Source organism: Kwoniella europaea, chromosome 1 (assembly GCF_036810445.1).
Source record: "Kwoniella europaea PYCC6329 chromosome 1, complete sequence".
Taxonomy (NCBI): Eukaryota; Fungi; Basidiomycota; class Tremellomycetes; order Tremellales; family Cryptococcaceae; genus Kwoniella; species Kwoniella europaea.
Genome location: NC_089487.1, coordinates 3230630 through 3246764, shown reverse-complemented (window position 1 = coordinate 3246764; position 16135 = coordinate 3230630). Strand labels below are relative to the sequence as shown.

Below are 16135 nucleotides of genomic sequence, written 5' to 3'. Positions count from 1 at the left end.
ACCGTATCACAAGGTATAGGATTTACAGCTCGTTTTCGATCTGAAGGGTAATTGAGAGTGGTTCAGCTGAGTCTGAGTTTGGAATCAGAAGGGCCTTGCTATCGGTCCGTTATGTTGTATGTGCACAATACATTCACATCTGATCACTGAATGTGATTAATGAATGCTCTGCATTTGCCACTTGGACTTACTCTTCTTCTTTTACAAATAAGTTTGTTCACTGTCCAGCAACTAAACTGAATATCGGTCCTCATTATCTTTTGACTTACTCAGAATCGTATAAAATATATATCATCAGAATCACAAATTACAAGATCTTTTTTTTTTTTTTTTTCAATGTGTCGACAGGCGGTCCAGATCAAATTGGACGCTCTACCGGTAGCAGTACTGATCTTTCTCCCTTGACTGAACGGATCCACCGACTGGCCATGGATACTCACCCTCGCTTTCCTTGACAGCAGGGCGAGTGAGCACTATGATACTCTATAGACCGAAGTATTATCCATCCAACCATCCCTCCCTCCACACTTTCCCAATTTTTGTGCTAACCCGAATACCAATTCTAATCGCAGTGCTGATATGAATACTGGAGACCCATTCCAAAACGATAAAAGCGGATTTCACTTCAATTTCGAACTTGCTTCTTTCCGATATTTCCGATATTCTCTCGCAGCTTTGAAAGATCAAAATAAATCTTCATTATCTGATTATTACGGGCCATATACAGATGATAGATTGACAGATAACAGGTTTATGATACCTTATCACAAGGTTGAACCGTCTGCAAAAGGAGACACAGGCTCTGTGTGAGTCCTTTTGACCTTGCTCGCAAAATCCGATTTAGCCTGTTGGATAGGACACCTCTGAAAAGTTACGATAATGGTAAATTTCATTGTACATAGTGCAGTATCGTGTCCTATGTTCCTGACGGCTTAATAGCCTAAAACATCACGACGATCTTGCTGACCACCACCTCAATTTATATCATCAGTGATAATTTCCAAACAGTCACGACTTGGAGAAAATCAACCAAACCTTGTTCTAACCTATCGAGCAATAGTAAGACCGATGATATGGAAATGCGTATGAAATCGATCGAGCATCTTCGTTTCGATCAAGATATGAATCATGAGAAACACCATGTACAAGTACCCTATACACCTTCCTATTCTTCTTGTATAGTGTCGAAACGGAAACATTCGATACCGAGAAGTGCAATTTATCATAAAGCTGAACCAAGGCAATGAGTATTTCGGACATGCATCATGACCATGACTTCTGTAGCTCACTGATCCAGATCCCTCTTACTTGAATGAGCGGGATTTGTACATGGCAAGTAACCTTTTTCATACACATGTTAATTACATATTAGATTGTTTTGTCTATATCTTACATCAAGTCACGATTTCTGTACTGTATGACCATTAAAAAGAGAATTTCGTTAGATTGACATGATACTGATACTGATACTGGGAAAAAATTCTTTCCCTTCCTTTTCCTAACCTGTGGACGTATTCGTTCAACTTCTTTCCACAATAACGATTTCACATCTTCTCTTCAATGGGCACTTCCAGGAGGATAGTCAAGTAGCCCATACCCAGCTCTAACCCTGCCCCTAAATCCTATGTTGATTTAACTGTCTCTCCAATGCACTACTGGGATGCTCCTCAATATCATCCCCTTTATTGAGTTCTTCCGAATCTTGACCTGCGTAACCTGGACCGACACCCGCTCCAGGTTCGTTCATAGCTTGCATAGCCTGTGGTAAAGTTTCGTTCTGATTTCGTGGTGGTGGAGGAGCTTGCTCTCGGACGAGTTGTCGGAAGGATCGTACCTCATCGAGAATCAGGTGTCGCATACCGGATGTGGAGTCTTCTCGCTCGAACGAGAAGTCGAAGGGCTGTGGTCAGGAAAACCATTAGCTGTGCGACTTACCTGAATAAATAGACGACTTACCACTTCGCAGCACGGTTCATCGGCTGGATCGTGCCACACAGCCAGACTAAGGAATGTTATTCATCAGCGACTGTACTGTGATGAACGACATGACAATGCCTTGTGCACGAAGCAGATTGGGCAGACAGAGATGACGGTGGGACTAAGAGGATATCCGTACAGCAGATTAAGCGTGTTAGAAACATATCACTCACTAAGGATGCTCCAAAGCCTCTTCACATCCAAATCTCTTCAACGGATCGAACGTCAACAGCTTCTGCAAAAGATCTAAAGCTAAAGGTTGAGCATTGGGATATAGTGTATCGAATCTGACTCGAGGCTTGATAGGTAATGATCTGATATAATCTTGTGCTCTTGGCGATCCGACTCTTCGTAAGGTATCTTCTGTTGGTGTACCCAACAAATTCAAGATCTTGTTCAATTGATCGACGTAATCTTCTCCTTTGAAGATTGGTTTACCACCTAGTAGCTCGGCTAAGATACATCCTACCGACCACATATCGATGGATGAGGTCTAGATGTATGAGAAGATGGGAAGCATCAGATATTGGCTGTTGACAGGAGCACTCTCGCTAACTCAGATCACTCACGTAGTTGGCGAACGAAAGCATAATTTCAGGAGCTCTGTACCATCTGGTAGCGACGTCTATGTGGTTGGTCATCAGCTTCACATTGTTGTTCTCTCTAGTAGTTGTAGCTGCTCTGGAATTGTTATGATTTGAATCAGTAACGTGTCACTCACACTCTGTCATGAATCCCGCCTGACCCTGATCCGTTTGCACCGCCCCCGGCTGGAACCCTCTCGCTAATCCAAAATCACAAATCTTCAATTCACAATCTGCGTTAACTAAGAGGTTTCCAGGTTTCAAATCTCGGTGAAGTACATTGGCGGAGTGTATATACTATCCTGCTTAGTCAGCTCAAATTTGGTCAACGAATTTTTCAAGGTAGCTCACCTTGAGACCGCAAAGGGTTTGATAGAGGAATGATTGGAAATGAGCGTCTGATAGAGGTTGACCTGATCGTATCTACAATCAGACTAATCAGTAAATGCTTCACACAGGATACCTTGATAAGTTATAACGTACGATGGCATGGAGATCCGCTTCCATTAATTCCTCATACAAGTAAACCTCTCTAAATTGACCTGATCCAGGAGGGTCGAACACGATATCCATGTCATATAGGCTACGGAACCGTCAGCTTGAGTCTACTAAGCATATAGTAGCTGACACACCATGTTATCTGAATGGAGGGTAAAAATCAGCATGGCATCTCGGTCATCTCGGTGATGGTTCAACTCACATTCTTATGTCCTCTGAAATGATGAAGTAACCTCAACTCTCTCAAACATCTCTTGGTAAGAATCTGAACAACGGGAGGATGAGATTAGCTGGTAACTCACACAAAGGTATGTCACGGCTAGCTCACCTTTTTCTGAAAGATGTTGGTTACCTTCTTCACTGCGCATGTCTCGTGCGTAGTTTCATTACGAGCGGAGGAGACACACCCATAGGCACCTTGACCTAGCTCTTTGACGAACGCCCATGGATGTTGTAGGATACTAGAGTTGGCTGAGAGTCAGCTCTGTATCTGACATAAGGTATACGTGGAGAAGAGAAGCATGATAATGAGTGATACACCATGTCCGCACGGTTCCCTCTGTGAGTATCGGTTGATGGATGTGGGAAAGAGGTAACATTGATAGATCACTCACTATACGTTGTTGGGTGTCTGGAAGATCTGTCTTGGAGTGTTGTCCATGATGACGAGTTTCCTCTACGGGTGGGTTGCGGATGAGAGAAGATGAGAAAGAAGCAAAGAGTAAAGAGTAAAGAGAAGAAAGGTTTAGAGTGGGACATTCCTTATTCCTGTGTAAAAGATGGAAATCATCATCTGAAACGCATCTTCATCTTTCATCATACTACCACGTGGATTCTCGATCACATGTTCGAACCATAGCACCCACATGCCTAACTGCTCTGAGCCATGGACGTGTGCCTAACCCTAACTCTTTTCGGATGTTGCCGCTTACTCATCTGTTGGACATGCACTGAAGTGGTCCATGAAATATTTCAGAATCATCAACAATCCGTTCACTTCACCTATCAATCACCCCTCACATCCCTCAACTCATCGCCATGCCACCTGCTCGTGCACCTCCCAAACGGGCAGCAGCAACAGCAGGATCCTCGTCATCCTCTGCTCCCACTCCTCGTACTCGAACAGCCAAAGCGGGACCATCAGGAGGTGCAGACGTCAAACCCAGGATCGGTACTACCTCATCCGCTGCCAAAGGTAAAGCACCCCTTCGACCATCCACCACCGTCTCAACTACAGACAAGAAACCAGAGATCAACAAGGGAGAAGAAGAATGGGCGGAATTGATGAGACAGACATATGGAAGTCAGAAAGGTGCGGATTGGTATTCCAAGGGAGTGAAGAGTGTCGAGGTGAGATCTTGACCCTATCATTTTATAGCAAGGCAGGTAGCTGATATATGAGAAACGATAATAGGATAAATGGGAACTTTTACCTGCATTCTTAAAAGTGAAAGGATTGGTGAAACAGCATTTAGATTCATTCAATTACTTTGTCAATGTGGATATCAAAGCTATCTTAGCTGCCAATTCTCATGTTATATCAGATATAAACCCTTATTACTATATACGATATTTGGATATTCGAGTGGGTCAACCTGCAAGACACGATACCAACCAAGTTGCCAATGTCCTTACACCGATGGAATGCCGATTGACAGATTCGACATACAGCGCACCGATCTTCGTCGACATCGAATATCAAGGTGAAGAGAAGAAGAATCGACAGAGAGGAGTTCAAATTGGAATGTTACCTGTGATGCTTCGGAGTGATCTGTGTCATCTGAAAAATAAGAATGAACAGGAATTAGCAAGGATGGGAGAATGTCCGATGGATCCAGGTGGTTATTTCGTAGTGAAAGGGACGGAAAAGGTTATCTTGGTACAGGAACAATTGAGTAAGAATAGAATTATCGTAATGAGAGATCCAAAGAAGGATGAAACCACTGCAGAGGTAACTTCGTGAGTAAATCATCATACGTCTTTTGCTTGTTTCCTGCATTGACATTCGTCTTTCGCACATAGATCCACCCACGATCGAGTTGTGAAAACATACGTGACCACCAAGAACAAACGATTATATCTTCGACACAACTCTTTCAAAGAATACATCCCCATCGTCATCGCCTTGAAAGCAATGGGTATAACGTCGGACAAGGAAATCTTACAGTTGATTTGTGGTTCTGATGAGAGGTATCAAGAAGCTTTTGGTGTATCCTTAGAGGAAGCTGCGAAAGAGAAGACATTCACCAGGAGACAAGCATTGGAATGGATCGGCGCGAGAGTATCGCCCAACCAAGCTAAAGATGATGGTGGATCTTACGGTCAGAAGCTCACACCAGTGGACATCGCCCAACAAGCTCTGGCTGCGATGGTACTTGGTCATGTACCAGTTAGAAACATGAATTTTAGACCGAAATGTATCTACCTCGCGACCATGTCTAGAAGGGTGTTGATGGCGATGATCGATGAACATATGGTGGATGATAGGGATTATGTCGGTAACAAGAGACTGGAACTGTGAGTTAACATTTTCTCCCAATTCCTGCTTTCTGAATGATCGTCTGCAAATCTATTACACTTCCTTACTTTCCCCTCATGATGTACCTTCTATCCGTACTGACTCCTGAATGGATCACAGTGCTGGTCAGCTACTCTCCCTCCTTTTCGAAGATTCCTTCAAAACCTTCAACAGCGAACTGAAACGACGTATGGACAAGATCCTCGAGAAGAAGCAGCGTGCCGGTCCATTCGATGCTGGTTCACTCATTCGACAGGGTGGAGATCCCATCACCTCAGCATTCGTCAGATCCATCTCAACAGGTAACTGGTCATTGAAGCGATTCCACGTTGAGCGAGCTGGTGTCACCCATGTACTATCCAGATTGAGTTTCATAGCTGCTTTAGGAATGATGACTCGTATCTCCTCGCAATTCGAGAAGACTCGAAAGGTATCTGGTCCTAGAGCTTTACAGCCGTCTCAGTGGGGTATGTTGTGTCCTTCCGACACGCCCGAAGGAGAAGCTTGTGGGTTGGTGAAGAATCTAGCTCTGATGACACATATCACCACCGATGTTCCTGAAGAACCCTTATTAAAGATCGCTTTCTTACTTGGTGTAGAAGATATATCGCTGTTGACCGGAAATGAACTCTACAGACCCGGTGTACACCTTGTTCAAGTCAACGGCACATTGATTGGAGTGACGCATCTAGCCAAGAAATTTGTCAGAACATTTAGAAAATTAAGAAGGGCAGGACGAACTTCGGAATTCGTCTCAATCTACATCAATCATCATCAACGCACAATATATATTGCCTCAGATGGTGGACGAATCTGTCGACCGATGATCATAGTGGAAAATGGAAAATCTCGAGTAACATCTCAACATATGAAATTGCTCAAAGAGGGTAAAGTGACATTCGATCATTTCCTACGATCCGGATTGGTGGAATATCTAGATGTAAACGAAGAAAACGATTCTTTCATTGCTTGTTACGAGAGTGAGATCGTCAAGGAAACGACCCATCTGGAAATTGAACCGTTCACCATCCTAGGTGCTGTAGCTGGGTTGATCCCTTATCCTCATCACAACCAATCGCCCCGAAATACCTATCAGTGCGCGATGGGTAAACAAGCTATAGGAGCCATCGCTTATAACCAGCTAAATCGTATCGACACCTTGTTATATCTCATGACCTACCCTCAACAACCTATGGTGAAGACCAAGACTATCGAATTGGTAGGATACAACAAGTTACCAGCTGGACAGAATGCCACTGTCGCGGTCATGTCATATAGTGGATACGATATTGAAGATGCTTTAATTCTGAATCGAGCTTCGGTCGACCGTGGATTCGGAAGATGTCACGTCTTGAAGAAACAGACTATTCCTATGAGAACATTCGCCAATGGATCTCACGAACGAACGGCCTATCCTGATCCACTCCCTCGTCCTGATGCTTATGCATTCATAGATAGAGCCGACGGTATGACCGCTCCAGGAGCCACCATCAACCAATTCGATGTGATGATTCATCGAGAAACGCCGATCGATACTCGTGGACCATCAGCTGATGGAGGTGGATACAAACCTTCTCCTATCACTCATAAGCTACCTGAACCGATCCAAATCGATAAAGTCATGATTACCGAGGGAGAAGATGGATCACTCATCAAGATTTTGACCAGACAAACTCGTAGACCGGAATTAGGCGATAAGTTCTCTTCGAGACATGGTCAAAAGGGTGTATGTGGTTTGATTGTACCTCAGGCAGATATGCCGTTCAACGATCAGGGTATCGTACCGGATATTATCATGAATCCACATGGTTTCCCTTCTCGAATGTAAGTGATTCTTTGTTACATGCTCTGAGTACCCTTCCCGAATATAGCTGATTCTGTTCGTATTTCATACCGATTTCAGGACTGTGGGTAAGATGATAGAGCTCTTATCAGGAAAAGCGGGAGTCTTAGCTGGTAAATTACAATATGGAACTGCGTTCGGAGGATCGAAAGTGGTGGACATGTCTCAAATCTTGATTGAGAATGGATTCTCATATGCTGGTAAGGATATGTTGACTAGTGGTATTACTGGTCAACCCATGGAAGCCTATGTGTATTTCGGACCGATCTATTATCAGAAATTGAAGGTGAGTTATCATCATTCATCGACTATATTGTTGTCTTGTCATCGCTTCGATTCCCTCTATCCCACTTATTCTATTAACACTGTATATTTACGCTCTTCAACTATGCGTCTGTACATATCTCGAAAGGAAACGAAAAGCTGCTAACCCTCCTTAATCTTTATAGCACATGGTGATGGACAAGATGCATGCTCGACCTACCGGTCCACGAGCGAACTTGACAAGACAACCTACAGAAGGTAGATCCAAGGATGGTGGTCTGAGATTGGGTGAAATGGAACGTGATTGGTGAGTTGCTATTCTGATACTTTCGTGAAAGTACATATAAAGTACCATGTTTCACTATCTCACTATTTCATACTGTTATCCTTGTTATCTTCAACACGCTACTCTTTTCTTAAGCTGTATTATCAAATGTTCTTCTTTGAACAAAGCTGATTTTTATTTGGATACCTTGTCCAGTCTTATCGGATACGGAGCAACCCAACTCTTACTCGAACGACTCATGATCTCCTCTGACGCGTTCGAAACTCAAGTATGTGAGACCTGCGGTATGTTGGGTTACAACAACTGGTGTCCTAAATGTAAGAGTGGAAAGGGTGTGATAGGGTTGACTATACCTTACGCAGCGAAATTGTTAATTCAGGAGGTAAGCTTTTCTCGGTTTTGTTTACCTAGCTTGTCATCGTTCCACTTGGCTGATATTCCACTTTGGGGGTATAGTTGATGGGTATGAACATCATGCCCAAGTTGTGTATGGAAGATACCGTATAAGTTGGATAGGGTATACTGGGAGGATCAAGGAATGGATGGGATGAGATGGTTTATGAACTATTAACGAATGACGTTTCTTATATGGGATTTTGCTTTTTACATATATGCATTATGCATTATCCTTTTTCATTACAGTAGATCATCAGCTCTTGATTTGGGAACAGGGGATACTGATATACTGTTGAGTGTCATGGTGGGCATTCAACCAAAGACACGGACATGGATGAACTGGAACCTCATCGGCCACCTTTACTTTCACTTTCACTTTCACTTTCAATGTAACTTCAACTTTGAATTTCAAACTTTCTTCGTACCACCTTGATTCTTCGATTCTTCAACGATAAAATAACGTTCACTTTCACGTCCATCTTCTTCTCTTCTATACTTGGTAATCTTGCTGGCAACATGCACATACACATTCTCTAACGAAATGCACTACGACAAATAACGATTATCACACATATAACGATATCAATCTGGATCTGATCATATCATCATGCCTCCCTCACTGATCTATCATTCCCTCAATCCCACCTTGTACCCTACCAACAACGCCAATGAGACCTTACTAGTAGTCCGATTCAATGGACCGACGAGGATAAGTAGTGTTAGGGTCATACCTGAAGGAGTGGGAATTGGGAATTTAGCTCGTCAAGATGTAAATGAGAAGGGGAACGTAGGGTGAGATCTCCTCGTCTTCGTATTTACTCTTCTTTAAAAGGATTACCTACCTACCTCTCTACCTCTCTACCTCTCTCCCTATATATACATACAGATTCCTTACTGGGATATACATATTGACCTCGTCATGAATTGAGATAGTACCACCTACCCTCCGCAATTCACCGCCCAATTGCTATTCAACATCTCACCGTCGAACCCCGTCAACGCACTGGCAAGTACGACGATTGAGGTGATTCCTCGTGAACATGCGTTGGATTATCCGATTGATATGCCCATAGGGGTGAGTGCTTTCGTTTCCTTCTACCATCAGAATGAGGGGAGTTCAAGGGGATGGAAGATGGAGAGGTCATGACGGTGAATGGCACAGCAGTATAAGGTGGATTGGAAATATTCTATATCTTATACAGCAAGGAGCACGAACGTCCACGAATCTACAATATCAACGAACAACACACAAGCAGGATGAAAGCGATGATACTTGTGGATCGCTTTGACACTGATGTTCGTTCATATAATCAGGTGACAACCCGAATGATGATGTTACGTTCACCCGCTCAGAAACTCAGTTTATCGATATATGGATATCAAGGGGACTCGTTGAACACTATAGAAGAGCAATCTCAACTACCTATAACACGAGCACAACCTGTCCACTCGGCTCGACAGACGAAGAAGGTGGGCGAAGATTTCTCATGGTTATATACATGGTCTGGACCATCACCTCCTTCCCTCTTTTCTTTACTTGACGAGTCGGTTCCCCTACAAATCTCAAATCGAGCTATAGAATGTTTGACACTCCTTGCTCAAGTCCAAGTACAATCTCAAGCTCAACCTGGCGCACTGTCACCCTCCGTCATATCACTACTACTAGATAAACCTACAGCTTTAAGGTACATCATGACCACCGACTCTCTTTCGGCAATACCTCTCAAAGACAGAATGCTTTCCGATCCTGAATCTGCTCTACATCCCAATATCTCACCTTACCTTCCTACAGACCATCCACTCGCTCTCATCAGTAAAGCTACAAGGACGGAAGAACGTCACTCTCTGGCTATGAAGAAACTTTCATCATCGGTGTCGGAATCAGGTCTGGATGTAGGTGCTCTGATAGCTCTTCAAGATATATCCGAGCACGAATTACTGAATGTAGAAACAGGAAAGGAGAAGAGTAATCTCATGAGACTGATGGAACTTGCAAACGACATGATATCGAAAATTGATAAGGGCATTGAGCAAGATGAAACAGTTGGATGTTTAGGAAAGATATTAGATATTTTGAATAAATCATATAGACATGAGAGATTGAACGAATATCTTGCAAGGAATTTACCTAGATTGGTAGTTTGGTATAATCTCAGACAGGCAGATGGTAAAAGAAAATTGGAAATTCCATTGGACTACTCACAAGAAGTCATCAGATCGTTGGGGGAAATTAGAAGTCAGATCATAGATGGACAATCGACCAAATTTCTCTGCGATGAATTAGCCGGAAAGTATCTGGACAAGGTAGATGACGAAGATCCTTTAAAAAAGATTTTCACCAATGAATCGTCAACACAAACATTATCTCAAGATGTAGACACAGATATCGAGGTGGATGCAGATCAAAGGAGATTAAACAGATTATCTCAGTCCCTCCTCACCTCCTCTTTCAACTCTTCCTCGTTGATACATAGTATAACACCCTCCGAACTCATTTCCCTCCTGTCGCCAGAATTATACAAATCCCTATCTACAAGTCGAACGCCTCCTTTCGGTATAACTCCCTCTGTCCAGTCGTCGGAGATGGAACAAGGGGCGAAATCTTTCGCTGGGAAAGTATACACTCATCATGAATTTAGGAGAGATAGGAATGATCCTTCTTCTTCACTTGGATCCGGGTATGGCTTGGGGATCAGCGGGGCGACCATGGGAGGTATGGGAGGTATGGGAGGACTGGGGGCTGTAAGTAGTGCTGGAGGAGGGGGGAGGGCTGCTAGTAGACATGTTGATAGTTGGACAAGGTAAGGTGTCATATTGATAGCATCGATGAGTTGATACTTAACTTATATTGTACTGTACATAATTACTTGCTGGAATTGTTGTATGATGTATATGTGCGTAGATGGTTGATAGTTGGTTTGGTGATGACACTGTGAAGCAGAGAACATGCCAGAGATCATAGCTCAAGATCAAGCCACCAAATTGGCCTAGACCTTGACTAGGAAACCCTTTGCGTCAGGTGTTGGTTCATCATCATCACCATCATCCATATGACTTGGTGATTGTGAAAATGATGGTCAAGCCAAATTAGCTGAATTGGATACACTATCACGTCTCACAATGATATTCATCCCTTTACTCATTTGATGAGCCGAGACGTGGGTTTGGTAACGCCTACTTTGATACCAGCCATTCGATCAAGGATATACTTGGTGATCAACTGGGTGGACACTATATCTTTATTTAATCTCTTTCAGAATTTTTCGTCCTGTGACACAGACTAGTGATTGATCATCACATCAGCGGAACGGTTATTCGATGAAGATGGCACAGGATTGATGGTGATGCAGGGAGATCCAGTAATTTATCATGGTCCTCGTCTTGGCTCTCCAAAAATTTCGGTTCTACCATATAATTACTGTGATCATTGATTTGACGTTAGGACAACATCCTCTCATGCATCTGACGAATTCCCGATTCCCAATTCCCAATCCCATCCCACTTTGACGCAAAGTTTTCATCCTCGAAGCCAAACATACACACAAGAAGGCGTGACCAAGTGATGTAGTATAATTCTCCTAGGGTCCGGGTCTGAGGCTTCGTTTCAATCATCGTTAACTAGTGAGCTTGATGTAAAAAGATCAACCGATTATTTTCCTCCTTTCCCTTCCGTTTTACCCACTCTCAATATTATTTTCGTTGAACCCCACCCTGCAGACTCTGAGCTGCAAACAACGGCCTTCGTCATGATCCGTACGGTCATGATTGCATCTGCAGTACGAGTACTCCTAGTGAATCATTTCAATTCCCAGCATGAACTTAGAGATAACCGGCCGGGTCGGGAAGAAGCGGTTATTCAACCAGTTCAGTCTGTTACATATCCTTCTGTCGCTTATCTCTTCAGAGTGATTTTCCATTTGTGATCAGATTTACCCTGAATGGATGAAGGATCCCCCACCTTTGACCGGATGATACCAAGATGGTCATAATCGTATCAAACGTTATTTGTTCATCACTCACCCCAACTTCCACATGCTAGAGTGGGGTAAGCTGACTTGAACTTGAGATGTGACACTCAATTCGGTCCGACGATATAGACGAGGATCATCTATCTACCTACCTCTCAACATCAGTCCTCATTACCATCCAGAATTGTGTATAGTCTATAGTGTACAGCCAGACCATTCCTTTCGACCACGATCACACTCTCTCCCCCACCTTGATCTCGTTCTTGGATCCGAAAGGAGGTGTTTCACCGTCGATCTTGTCCTAGTCTAGTCTCCTCCACTTGTTCATATCATACACCATCTATCATCAAGACGGACCATCAATCAGATCATCATTGCATCAAGAAGAGGTCTCACCAGGAAAGGACCTTCCTACCCTTCCCCTATACACCCACTCAACAAATAGTAGTTGATCGTCCCAAACCGATCACGTCGGACGTATATACTCCGGAGTAGAAGAACATCAATCAAACATCAGACATTAATAATCCAAAAAGATTTTCAATCCTCATCCTCTGTTTATTTGGTATCTCACATCGACAAACATCATGCTGATGATGATCTGAAAGAGGAAAAGAGGACTTCGCGAAATATAAAAGAAACGAAGTATATCACTTCCCGAACAAGCTTACTTTGACTGTTTATATCCTTATTTTTCACCTTCTTATGTTTATATAAATATCATATATTATACATATTCTTGTGTGAATAACCACCGTCTTCTCTTCGTTTCACAAATCCTATCGCAACAATCTTTTCTAGTTCAATTGATATAATTGAATACGATCACTACTATCACACTTAGAAAACTACACCCAACATCAGTCGACAACAATGTCAAAATCAATCCTATTCCTTTCTCCTACCATCATCTCGGGTGACCCTTCCATCCAGCCATACGAAGCCGACGTCCTCATCAAAGACGGTATCATATCGCAAATCTCCCCTCCAGGCAATATACAAGTGACCGACACTACCAGGACGATCGAATCCAAGGGATGGGTATTATCACCTGGATTCATAGATTTACATGCTCATTCCGATTTGTACCTCCTCACTCATCCTGAACATGAAGCTAAGATAAGTCAGGGATGTACGGTGAGTCATAACCTCTCCCTTATATGATTGTTTGTGTTTGTATATTCGAGATGAAGGGATTGATCGGAAGAATCGTCGACAAATGATTAATTGTGCTTCTTTATCAATAATTACGATTTCTTCGTGTACCTTCCTTGTCCTTCTTTTCTATGACATACACACACAACCAATCAAAAATTCATGTCCTACCCTGCTCATACGCCTTTGATTCCCTTTCCAATCAGTCATACCGAGATAGCCAGACACAATAGCTGATATCAGGCTTTAATTCCATTTCCAGACCGAAGTCATAGGTCAAGACGGTATATCCTATTCACCGATCAATAACCCCAAACAACTCACCGCCATAAGAGAACAGATAGCAGGATGGAATGGGAACCCTTCTCCCGAAGATTACCCCAATCTGGGTCTATTCGAATGGAGATCTGTGAAAGAGTATCTGGATTGTTTGGAAAGGAATAAGACAGCTACCAATGTCGCTTACCTGGTTCCTCAGGTGAGTTAATTATTAGCTCAGTTCCTTGTTCTGTAACTGACTTCAAGAGCCTCCTCATATGGAATTTAGTACTGATGACTACTGTTCAACCATCCAGGGGAACCTTCGATTACTCGCTTGTGGACCTTGGGATCAGGTGGCTACCCCGGAAGAGATCAAGTCGCAAGAGGACGAACTGAGAAAAGCCATGAAGGAAGGTGCGGTAGGGATGTCAAGGTGAGTTGGGATTGTCTGACATGAACATTCCAATCCGTGGCTAGATCATGTGAGGAATGCGCTGACTAGGCTCCCATGACGTTCTAGTGGTCTCACTTACACACCTGGGATGTACGCGTCGACGTCCGAACTCGGCTCCTTATGCCGAGTGTTGGCCAAAGAGTTCCCAGGTGCCTACTATGCGCCTCATCATAGGAGTTACGGGTTCAAGGCTATTGAGAGTTATGCTGAGATGTTAGGTCTTGGAAGGATGACCGGATGTCCAATACGTGAGTTCGTCCTCACATCCTCTATCGTCTTTCCTGCAATTGTGCTGACTTCAAGTCTATCTTGAATCTTTCGCTCAGACCTCACCCACGCCACGCTTAACTTCACAGAAAATAAAGGAAAAGCTCCCCTATTAATCTCCATGATTGACTCGGCTCGATCTGCCGGTGTTGACGTTACATTAGATACCTACCCATACTTACCTGGATGTACGACCCTATCTGCTCTGTTACCTAGCTGGGCGAGCTCTGGAGGACCGACCGAAACCCTCAAGCGACTGCAGGATGAGATCTCGAGAGAGAAGATCAGGAGGGCAGTGGAAGAGACGGGATGTGATGGTGGTCATGGGATACCGACGAATTGGGATGAGATCCAGGTGAGTAAATCTCACCTGATCAGATATGTGACATCCAACTTGTGTTTCTGAAATTTACAGATGAGATATTGACCAGTACTGACTCTGCATCTACGTATAGATCGGTTCAACAAATCACCCCTCGATCAAACATTATTCTGGTCGACGAGTATCAGAAGTAGCTAAATCAGTCAACCAACCGCCCATCCAGGTGTTCTTCGACGTCTTGATCAAAGATCGATTGGCTACGAGCTGTCTGATGCATATTGGTAACGAGGAGAATGTTCGAGAGATCATGTGTCATCATACACATTGTTCAGGGAGTGATGCCATCTTGCATGGTAAAGGAACTCATCCAAGGGTGAGTCTATGAGTCTGCCCTTCTATAGTGACAAAATATTGAGAAGAACGGGTTGACTGATGTTTGGTATTTTGAATCTCATTAGGCATATGGTACTTTTCCCAGATTCTTAGGTAAGTCCATCGTTGCAATTTGCAGCTGTCTTAACAGTGATTGTGGCTGATTCATCCCAAAAATAGGCCACTATTCTCGGGAACTTGGCCTCATCCCCTTGAACGAGATGATCTCCCACCTGACTTCCCGACCGGCCAAACGAATTGGTATATACCCCCATCGAGGACTTATCGCCGAAGGATCAGCCGCAGATTTGGTATTGTTCGATCCGAAGACGATAAAAGATAAAGCTACGTTCGATGAGCCGAAGCAGCGAGCAGACGGAATACGATTCGTGTTGGTGAATGGGCAGATAGCGATGGATGAGGGTGTATTGAATGGAGATAGGGGTGGGAAAGTGTTGAGAAGGAGAGACGATGGAGTGGTATGCTAGAAAAGCAAAGTCATCTGCTCAATTTGGGTTGGGGAAGATCGACCACCTACACTCAGAGCAAACGAAGAGGATAACAGTACATCTCAAGTAGATCATTTCAGCGCAGGAGGTTTTTGCATACAGATCAAGATATTGCAGATTAGGACACTGATACTGATGGACTTTTTCGCTTGCTCCTGCTTTTGGTCTTTTGGTCGTTTTACATATATATAGATGTAGTTGGTTCCCATATTTTTACGTATTACAATATATCGATATATATATATATATATATTGACTTGTCACACATGCATATGGCTATAGATACGACACTTACAGGTAGAGACTTCTTCTCACTTTGGGTTATTTCTGATTCCCCCACTTTACGGTATCCCCTTTCCCCCACTTTGATGGGTTCCGTGGGTTGATCGGTGAAATATCACTGCTGCATTAGGGCGGACCGGAATTAACCGATCATCGGGTGGGTGAAGCTGAATCCTTAT

At 43.4% G+C, this 16135-nt stretch overlaps 4 protein-coding genes across 4 annotated transcripts; 3 read left to right on the top strand and 1 right to left on the bottom strand.

The window, feature by feature from the left end:
* Positions 1-1615: 1615 nt before the first annotated feature.
* Positions 1616-3720, bottom strand: V865_001224 (uncharacterized protein; the record flags this gene model as incomplete). Its single annotated transcript, XM_066225047.1, has 11 exons — positions 1616-1900; positions 1957-2002; positions 2151-2470; positions 2547-2602; positions 2699-2858; positions 2913-2984; positions 3045-3144; positions 3194-3201; positions 3262-3324; positions 3388-3520; positions 3674-3720. 11 exons carry the CDS (start codon positions 3718-3720, stop codon positions 1616-1618), a joined length of 1290 nt encoding a protein of 429 aa, XP_066081144.1.
* Positions 3721-4097: 377 nt separating this feature from the next.
* V865_001223 (uncharacterized protein) lies at positions 4098-8477 on the top strand (the record flags this gene model as incomplete). The annotated part of the gene is made up of 8 exons (XM_066225046.1): positions 4098-4409; positions 4474-5018; positions 5082-5576; positions 5698-7401; positions 7481-7706; positions 7870-7991; positions 8166-8352; positions 8427-8477. 8 exons carry the CDS (start codon positions 4098-4100, stop codon positions 8475-8477), a joined length of 3642 nt encoding a protein of 1213 aa, XP_066081143.1.
* Positions 8478-8973: 496 nt separating this feature from the next.
* Positions 8974-11171, top strand: V865_001222 (uncharacterized protein; the record flags this gene model as incomplete). Its single annotated transcript, XM_066225045.1, has 3 exons — positions 8974-9158; positions 9300-9441; positions 9681-11171. The coding sequence occupies 3 exons, from the start codon at positions 8974-8976 to the stop codon at positions 11169-11171; spliced, it is 1818 nt and encodes a 605-aa protein (XP_066081142.1).
* A 2036-nt stretch (positions 11172-13207) lies between these two features.
* On the top strand, positions 13208-15653 carry V865_001221 (uncharacterized protein; the record flags this gene model as incomplete). The annotated part of the gene is made up of 8 exons (XM_066225044.1): positions 13208-13471; positions 13752-13967; positions 14065-14183; positions 14271-14452; positions 14531-14826; positions 14927-15166; positions 15252-15279; positions 15346-15653. The coding sequence occupies 8 exons, from the start codon at positions 13208-13210 to the stop codon at positions 15651-15653; spliced, it is 1653 nt and encodes a 550-aa protein (XP_066081141.1).
* Positions 15654-16135: the final 482 nt, after the last annotated feature.